The sequence below is a fragment of the Nestor notabilis genome, unplaced genomic scaffold, assembly GCF_000696875.1.
Source record: "Nestor notabilis isolate BGI_N333 unplaced genomic scaffold, ASM69687v1 Scaffold9552, whole genome shotgun sequence".
Taxonomy (NCBI): domain Eukaryota; kingdom Metazoa; phylum Chordata; class Aves; order Psittaciformes; family Psittacidae; genus Nestor; species Nestor notabilis.
The window spans coordinates 1-10189 of NW_009919649.1; the positions used below are offsets into that span (position 1 = coordinate 1).

General features: G+C 40.8%; 1 protein-coding gene across 1 annotated transcript; it reads right to left on the bottom strand.

Annotated features, from left to right (window-relative positions):
- Positions 1–1008: 1008 nt before the first annotated feature.
- On the bottom strand, positions 1009–10185 carry TFAM (transcription factor A, mitochondrial; the record flags this gene model as incomplete). Its single annotated transcript, XM_010010320.1, has 6 exons — positions 1009–1227; positions 2229–2285; positions 3277–3372; positions 5259–5408; positions 7374–7444; positions 10062–10185. Coding segments are annotated over 6 exons (717 nt in total), but the record flags the coding sequence as incomplete, so codon positions are not given.
- Positions 10186–10189: the final 4 nt, after the last annotated feature.

The window sequence follows — 10189 nt, forward strand, 5'->3', positions numbered from 1 at the left end:
CGGGGCGAAGCGAGACGCGCACGCGCGGGCCCGTCAGGCCAGCAGGTGCAGCGCCCGGCGGAGGCACTAGCATAGCGTGGAAGAAAGGGGGACGGAGGAAGGGCAGGCAAGAGAATCGTGTTTGTGTTTCCACTTACCAGCTTTGCTGGCCCTTGTGGGCGATTCTGGGTGGATGAAATCCACTGACTACTGAAAAAGCTTGCCTGCCCTCTAAAAACACAGATGCAACAAAGTACCCGTGAGACTTTCACTAAGACAGAGACCCCAGCAAACAAAGAAAATAACCAAACCCTGGCAGTTCTTGGAAATTCCTGTTTATTACATCAAAAATCCACGTGTCAACCGTTCACACATTTTCTGTTCCTTCCAGGCTGTCCCAGATGTGACAACAGGAAGGCGGAAGTGTTCGCGTGTATCCAAACAAAACCATGGAATAAAAGCCCAATAAAGATATGTTTATACAAAACTCCTCTGGTCTTTAATTAAATGCAATGCAAGTGGTATTCACAGGCTGATAGGTACAAAAAGACAGATGCATGAAATAAAAGTTAGTATTTTACATTTCTTGCACCTTCTGCTGAAATGTAGAACATTTCACTACTATTACCATGGAGGGAATAGAACACAGCAGCATTAACTTGGACTTCAGCTCTTATTTACAGAATTTAGATGGTAACATTGTAGAATGTTGATGCTTTCATAAAAAAATATAAAACCTGTAGCTATTATCTGCCATTGCTGGAGAGCTCTGCTGATGCCAGTGGGTATCACTATTCACAGCTTGATTAACCAGTTACTGTTAGACAGTTCAGGCTACACCTGCAATGATTATTTTGGTCAGTTCTGAGGGACGCTGAATCCTCTCTCACCTGATCACCTTTTCTCATTCTGCAATGAGCCCTTCATGGGTTTTCCAAATTTCAGTGCTAATGCTGACTGCGGCATTAACACAGCATGATGAAGACATGACAACCAAAGGGGATTAAAATATAAAAATTCCTGACCATTTTATTCTTCTGATTTTTTTAACTTTAATTTCACCTTTTTTTCATGTGAGGAAGCTTTAACCGGTTCAGCTTTCTTTGCAGTTTCAGCAGTTTTCTTTTTTGGCTTCTCCTTTCCGGAACGGACCAGGTCTTCACGTCCAAGTTGAACCATTTTTGCTTCCCACAGCTTCATTTCATTCTCATACCGAATCTTATCATCTTCAGCAAGCTGCAGGTACGGCTGGAAAAAAATGAGGTATCAACAGTTACGGAAGAGGCTTTGTCTGGATAACTGTCATGTCACATCCTCCCCTTTGATGCAAAGGTGACTTCGAACACGACCTGTTCAGTACGAATGTGTATCCCAGGCATTCATGTTCGCCACCAAATTATTAAAAAATATCAAATTCGCGCAAAAATACAAAACCTTATCACTGTATCATGGTTATGTCAACAGATGGCCATTCCTGAAGAGGAAGTTTATTCAATATTGCTACTAACAGCTAAGGCTTTTAATTTAAGAAATAGTTTGAGAGAGTAGAGCTGGATTAAGTAAGGAACAGGTATTTCTGCAGAACTATTTCAAGTTATTTTTCTACAGGAAGAACATGAACCTAGTGTATGTTCTAAGAACACAGTCAAAGCAATCTGGAAGAAGAGCAGTCACGAGGAAGGACAGTAAGGTACAGAATACTTGAAAATCTGGAGGGTTAGCCTACATTTTAGTATAGTACCCCTGTGATTTACTCATCCGCAGCTTCGTATTTCAATACACTGAGAAAGCTGGCAGAAAACTATCCCAAGGCAATCAAATAAAAAAAGTTAACAAAATACCATGTACACATCACTTGTATATTTCTGTTGCTTTTACCTGTCAAATTCTTTCCACAAGCAGCAAATTACTATGCTGGCATTAAAAAAAAAAAAAATTAGAAAAAAAATCAAATTGTTGCAAATTATTCCACCTTTCTCCCTAGATGCCACTCAGCATCCCTGTCCAGACATACAGAACTTCCATCCTATCCAACTGGCTCACATTTCATCAACCCTGTAAAGAAATGGTCACTAATGGTGTAAAAGTAATGACAACATTTTTCAAGATCCTTTAGCAAGATCTGAGAATTTTCTTCAGTATTGTATTTTGAGGAGCCAAGTTCAAGATTCTGTACAAATGTATTAATTTTGACTCAAGTCTGTCATTTTCAGATTAGATCAGAGCCTCACCGAAATCCACTGACATACCTGCTTTTGGGAACTTGACAGTTTTTGCCATGTATCATATAAATGCTTCAGCTTTGCCTACAGGATATAGAAGATGCAATATATTAGGATTATTCTACCAGCAGGCTGACCACAGAGGGTTACAGATGCCACAGTGGAAGCCAAGTACAAACCAATGTGAAAAAGCACAAACTCACACAGGCTTAATACGGCACCCACCCAACATAGAGAAATAATGAACTATACTGTTCAACAAGTCTCTGGGCCTCATCTGAGCCACATTTACAGAGAATACAAGCACATGTCTGCCTGTGAAAGCAGGCAGACACAGCAGCTGAGCTGATTTGTAGCAACATGACTACATCTCACCCTGTGTTATCAGCTTCATTTAGAACAACCCCTAACTTAACCCAAGACCCCACAGGTATTAACCATGTTTACAGGAAACTTTGTATCACTTCAGGAGTATTTGGCCACAGGTGTGTCATACTGGGCCTCAGCTAACTGGAGATGCCTGCCTTGTACATAGAAAACCAAGGAACAAACTGTTTCCACCACCTTGATTTAGTGACTAACTGCTTATGGTAACAAATGTATCGGGCACACCAAGTGCTGTAATCTGCCAGCGTAGCTTCAATCACCCCAAAGCACAGTTTAGTGCAGAACTTGTGAGTTTGCTGAGGAACTCTTCCATGTTCTGTAATATCAACTGCACTACAGGAGGTACAATAACCACTAGAGAAATGGTAGCAGGCCACCACAACCATTTGAAAAAATAATGTATTTCTACACCAAAACAAAGAGAAGTAGAATTCTCTCCTTACAGAATGAACAGATAAAATCTCTAACACTGAAGTGCAAAAAATTGCACAAATATTGCTACAGCAGTTTATATAGGACATGTCACCAGCAGTACAGCCAGATCATCGCAGCCTAAAAGAAATATAACCTAAACAAAGCGAAATCCACATAATGAACTACTGAACAGTTTTACTGAAAATGACAGAATCTAAAACAGATTTTCTGGATACAGTAGATCTGTTTTAAAGAACAATCTTTCTTGGCTTACCGCAGGTGAAACTCCCTCACTTGCTTTAAATTTTTCTGACACAAAAATGTTAAAGGCACTTCGAGGTTTTTTAGGTTTTCCAAGCACAGTCAATTCCTTTAAAAACAAAAAGGAAAGTTATTCAATCTGTCAAGCGTGCATTTTTCCAAAACGAAGCTTACCATTTATCTTCATATTTTACAAAAAAAATGAGTCTCAAATTCAGGTTTTGGTGGCTTATTCCATAAACTGGACTGTATGTCAAGATGCTTTCACCACTCGTCAAAACTAATGCTAAACTAAATTAAGAAAAATTAACAACTTAAATTTTCACAATCCTTTATCGGAGAGGCATGGATTTGAGAGACAGACCACTTGGTGGATAAAGAATTGGCTGGATGATGACTCAAAGAGTTGTGGTCAACAGTTCCATGTCTAAGTGGAGACTGGTGATGAGTGGCATTCCTCAGGGGTCAGTATTGGGATGTTCAACATCTTTGTCAGCGACAAAGATCGAGTGCGCCCTCAGCAAGTTTGCTGATGACACCAAGCTGTGTGGTGCAGCTAACACACTGGAGGGAAGGCATACTACCCAGAGGGACCCTGACAGGCTTAAGAAGTTGGCCCATGTGAATCTCAAAGTTCAACAGAGCGAAGTGCAAGGTCCTGCACATGGGTTGGGGCAATCCCAAGCACAAATACAGGCTGGGCATTGAAAGCAGCCCTGAGGAGAAGGACTTGGGGGTGTTGGTTGAGGAGAAGCTCAATGTGACCCAGTAATGTGCGACTGCAACCCAGAAAGCCAACCGTGTGCTAGGTGGCACCAAAAGAAGCATGACCAGCAGGCTAAGAGAGGTGAAAGTGCTCTACCCTGGTCTCACAAGGCCCCACCTGCAGCACTGCATTCAGCTGTGGGCTCCCCAACATAAGAAGGACGCGGACCTGCTGGAGCAAGTCCAGAGGAGGGCCATGAAGAGGATAAGAGGGCTGGAGCACCTCTCATATGGAGACAGGCTGAGAGTTGGGCTTGTTCAGTCTGGAGAAGAGAAAACTCCAGGGAGAACTTCTAGCAGCTTTCTGTACCTCAAAGGGGTCTATGTGAAAGCTGGAGATGGACTTTTTACAAGGGCTTGTAGGGATAGGACATGGCTTTGAACTGAAAAAGCATAGGTTTAGATTAGACATAAGGAAGAAGTCCTTTACTGTGAGGCTGGTGAGACACTGGAACAGGTTGTCCAGAGAAGTTGTAGGTGCCCCATACCTGGAAGCGTTCCAAGACCAGGCTGGATGCGGCTGGGCTTTGAGCAACCTGATCTAATGGAGAGTGTCTTCTGCCCATTGCTGCTTGGAACTGGATTATCTTTAAGGTCCCTTCCAACCCAAACCAGCCTATGATAAAGGACACCTAACAGATGCGCTTCTATGCAGCCCTAATTCAATACATCAACAGCTACACATATAGCAAAGTGTAAAACAAATCCAAAGTAAGGAAAACAGACTACTTCAAATAGCTACTACTTGTAGCATGCCCCACTGAAGTCACAGATACAAGGCCTTTGTGAGAAGCTATTTCTGGATGCCTTTCCAACCAAGGAAAGTATTGCTGGTTCAAATGTCTTTTACTACCTGTCATTTCTCTGGGAGCATTCAGAATATGAAGAAAAAAATCATAGGGAAGCTACCTCTAAGCACAAAGATACGTGATAGTTCAGGTCTTCAAATAGAGGAGAGCTACTAAAATAACTACTAACGCCAGCAATTATTTTAGTCCACGGGGTTGTGGGTGGTTTTTTTTGGTTGGTTGGTTTTGGTGGGTTTTTTTGGTTGGTTGGTTTTGTTTTGGGTTTATCTTGGGGCAGGGTGGGTTTGTGGTGTGGGTTGTGGGTTTTTTTTAATTCTTAATCACTTTTACATTTCTAAACATTTCAACTCTGCTCTGTGTACTAGACAAATAGACTCTAGGTTCCTTGAAAGAAAATAAACTTGAACTTCAAAATACTTACTTTTTTTAACTTTAATGATCTTCTTCTTGCTAGTCGTTTACTCCTTTCTTCTTTCAAAGCTGCAGCCTGGGCTGGAGTTAGCTGTGCTTTATATGCAGCCACCTCTTTTTCATACCTTTGCCAGTCTGTCTTGCTAGCTTCCTCATAAACCTTCAACACAAACCATCACCAACCTTAAACAGATGCTTTCAGTCAGAGAAGCACTTAACCATTTAAACAAGCTAACACTTTTAACCTACTAGTAAAAAATATTACAGGCTACCCTGAAACATAAGATTTTTAAAATAAAGTAGCAATTTCAGATCTGTTTTGAGTAGCAGAATTGATTGAGAAGAACTCAGATTCGAAACCTTGCCTCCTACTGTTAATTATCTTAGTTGATCTGGTAACACTGGACAAATCTTCAGAGGCAGCTCAAAGCAGTAATAATCTTCCATAGAAGGGGGAAAAGCTGAAGCTTGGTTGAAAGGATTACTTGTAATGTGTGTATACTCAGTGCAGCACCTAAGTGCTCCAGTCACCAAACACACTGCTACACTGGCCAACACCAGGTACAGAAGCATCACAAAATCATGGTCTTGGTACCAGGGCACCAAAACCAGCTGAGCCAGGCTACCAAGCATCCAGGTAGCCCTGAAAAAATCACTATCCTGTTCTCCGTTTCAGACATACAAATGGGCAGTCATACTTTATACCACAGCAAGAAGTCCAGAAGGGGTATAAGAGCACTTCAATTCTACTGAACAAAGGTATGGTTTCAGCTAGAAAAGTGCAGTTAGTTCCCAACAGAATCTAATTGCTAATTGCAATCAAGGAAGAAAAATCATTACTTTCCTGGAAATGGCACTTATACTCAGAGATGATTAGCAGTTCCTAGGCTTGTTTTGCATTATCCCTTGAAATTGCCACTCTTAAAGAAACTTCACTACTTATGACAAAAAGTTAACTAGATGAAACTTGAAGAAAGTTACCTGTAAGTTAAGTCTCAGGTTACTACCTAATCAGCAGAAAAAAAGAGTTGAGGTCCATCAACATTAACTGAGGTTTCATCTAACTTATGCATATGAAAGCAGAATGACTTTCCAATACTTATGCTATTACACATGTAATGCACACACACAGTTACCATTCAAAAAGAAATGAGATACTGGTTCATGGCCCTACAGCCACATAAAGCAAGAGCTGTGTCATTTTTCTGGCAACAGATTAAACCCACCAAAACTAAGGTCCTGTGTACAAGTGTCAAAGTATCTTCCTGTATTTGATTTACACAGGAAGGCTTTAGTAGCAGGAGAGCTACGGCAGTGGCTTCTGTGGGAAGCTGCTAGAAGCTTCCCCGATGTCCAACAGGGCCAAAGCTGGTGGCTCCATGACAGACAAGGCTGAGCCCATCAGCGACGGTGGCAGCGCCTCTGGGATAACATGTTTAGGAAGGGGGGAGGGACCCCAGGCTGGAGCAGGGGAGGAGTGTGAGGAGTCCCCCTCCTGAGGAGGAAGGAGAAGCAGAGACAGTATGTGATGAACTGACAACAACCCCCATTCTTCATACCTCTGCACTGCTAGGAGAAAGAAGTAGAGAAATTGGGAATAAAAGAGTTAAGCCTGGTAAGAAGGGAGGGGTGGAGGGAGGTGGTTTTAAGATCTAGTTTTATTTCTCATTATCCTACTCTGATTCAATTTGTAACAAATTAAACAAATTTCCACCAGTTGAGTCTATTTAGCCTGTGATGGTAATTGGTGACTAATCTCTCCCTGTCCTTGAGCACCTGGTTATATTTTCTTGCCCCTGTCCAGTTGAGGACCGGGAGTGATAAAGAGTGGCTTCGGTGGGCACCTGGTGTGCACTTAGGGTCAACCCACCACACTTCCCTTGAGTACTTCAAAGCTCCATATTCTCTTCAGAATTGTTATGTCTGAACACTTGTATACAAGTACTTTTTAACTGTTGTTAAAGAAAACCTAAACAAAAACCCCACCAGAAGAACCACCATGTGCACACACACCCCCTCCAATATAGGAAAAAAAAAAAAAAAAAAAAAAGAGGACAGCAAACCAAGTAAAACAACTATTATATACTCTATAGTCTTGGTACACCAGGCAAAGTTACAAACTCACCTGCTTCTGCGATGCTGGTAACTCCCTCCAAGTACCTGCCAATTTTTTAACCAGCTCCTTGCTGCCCATTTCTGTATATTAAGATTAGAAAGCAAGAAAATAAAGATCAATATTCTGTCTTCTTCATTTTTTTCCCCAAGGAAATATGTCACTAGTATCTTCTTCCTGTACAAATATATTTTCCTGCTTTCACGGAACTGACTAACTTACTGTGGCAGCTAAAGGGAATTGTAATATTTGGGGGGGGAAGAGGAAGAGTCTCTGTTCTTGGTTCACACTCAAAAGAAATGTGCAGTTTTAAACTGAAGCACCATTTCAAGACAGACAGACACCTATTACAACTCCACAACAGTTTCATTGGTTTTCTTTTAGTTTTAAGTTGGATCCTTCCTATACAATGCAAGATGGTCAGAAGTTGGAGTGGAGACAGGGAAGAAATCAGAAGTAAAATTTCCAGTTCTTACTTTTTTTGGCTGGATTCCTCAAAGGAAATATCATGTGACCTTATCCACCTGATATAGTACATAGTCCTTTAGTTACAATATTATTAAACAGAAGTTAAAAGAAAAAGCAATTTTTTTCTCTCACAAACAAAATTACAGTGACTTAAATCTGCTCTGGTTTTCAGGTGATTGTGTTTGACTCTGGCCCTTTGATGAGGTTTCCAGCCAGACCTGAACTTCTGAAGGAAGAAAATGACAAAAAAAGAAAAAGGTGGTAGTGGTGGAAAGAGGCACTAAGCTTTTCTTGTCTTGAAAAACTCTTAACAAGCTTTTTCTCTGCTTCACACTAAAAGAAAAAAAATAGCTCTTCCTCTCGCCCACCTCAAATGTAAAGTTCAGCCACCTCAACAGTGGGAAAGCAGACCTATGCTCTTATCAGTAACCTGACTTCCAAAATTCTGGAAAAACAAGACAGATGGGAAGTTTTTAGTCCATTTATACCACTCTTAAAACCAATGAAAACATGATACTTTGCCAATGCTAAAAGAAAACAGATAAATTATCAGGTTATTTTTGAACACTACCTCCACTGGAACAAGAAAGCCCCAAGATCTCAATCTGTATGTGAGATACAGTACAATTATTTGCAATTATTCAAATTTGGGAAACATAGGAAACACTGGTGTGGCACATAACTACAGTAAGATCTGCAAGTTCAGTTCTTAACCTTTCAGACTGTTGAGCTACCAAGCAAAACATGGTATCAAATGTTTTTCCCTACTTAAATTTACCTCATGACTTGCTCAGTATGACCACAGTTCTTTAAGCATTTTTACATTCAACATTGTTTTCCAAATCAACGCTGCATTTCATTTTGCTTCCCTCTAGCAAGAAGAATGACTGCATTGACTATAAATTTTTTTATAATAAATTAAATATATTAACAGAAACCATTTTCTTCTAAGTAAATTTACTTTTTCTCATACACACTTTAAGGCAACCCAGTAGTTTTTAAATTACAAAGCATTAGAATAAAACCATACACAGCTTGTTATAGTAGTGATAGTGTACTTCAAATAAAGACAAATTTTAAAGTAACTGAAAACCACAAATCATTGTTAACATGCATGGCCCAGGTGAGCTCTTTCTTCAAGCATTTTTAAAGTTACACAAAATATTTTTTGAGTTGCTAAATATAGAAGACCAAGCTAATACACATACAGGCAATACGTGGCAATAAAAATAAAGATAAAATATGAGTTTGGTCTCCTGAAACCTGGGTAATACGCCTTGGTCACTTCGTAATATCACACAATACTGGGTTGAAAGGACCACAACGGAACTGAGATATTTAGGTCCCAAATGACCTTGGCAGAATTAGAAATCAATTCTTATTGTTTCAGACATGATCTAGAACATCCTCAGACAACCTACAGTTCACCTACAGCATGAACTCAGCCACAGATAATTTGCTGAATATTGCTGTAGTGTACACCACTGTGAAAGGGCACAGCAAAAAATCACGGGAATACAAATTCCCAAGAACAGAGGCATTTTGGATATTGGTACAGAAGCTGTCTTTTTCAATTTTCCACTAGTGCATTGTCTACAGAATGAGTTAATGCAGAGGCTGACTATGGGTATCATGCACTTTCATGTATGCTCAGGAAAGCTTTTACATTATTTTAGAAATTGTTTTTGTACATGTCTTGTACTTTGTTACCCCTCTTAGCTAACATGAGGAAAGTGTTACAGGGTTGCTTCAGCTGGGAGAGAGAGAGGCTTGATTATCTGGGGCATGCAAGGCCATGTTGGATGGGGCTTTGAGCAATCTGGTCTGGTGGAAGATGTCCCTGACCATGTCAGGGGGGTTGCAACTAAATGATCTTTAAGGTCCATTCCAACCCAAACCATTCTACGATCTGATGTTCATCTGATCTGACCTTCCTTAGCAAAGCATGAACTAGACTAGATGGCCTGGCACACTGTCCAGCTGTAACTTAAAGGCATCCAACACCAGGGAGGTTACTGATGGTACTCACTATTCACGACATTTATTTTTACAGATAAACACTCTGTTCCAGTTTTCTTTGTAAATCACATTCCAGCGGGAAAACACTGTACGCATCTGAACTGAGCGCAGCTTACAACAGAACCTCTGGCACGCTTGACATGCTAAGACTTCGCATTTCTAAACGCAAAATGAAGCCAATCGCGAGTCCTCTCGCGCCTTCACACCTCATACCTGGATTTTTTTGCTTGAGAACTGGATGGTTTTCCATGAAGAAGCGTAAATAGGGCGTCAGAGGTCGCTTCGGACGCTCATCCGTGCTGATGCCCCTGGAGAAGGACTTCTCAGTCGAGCCAACGCCG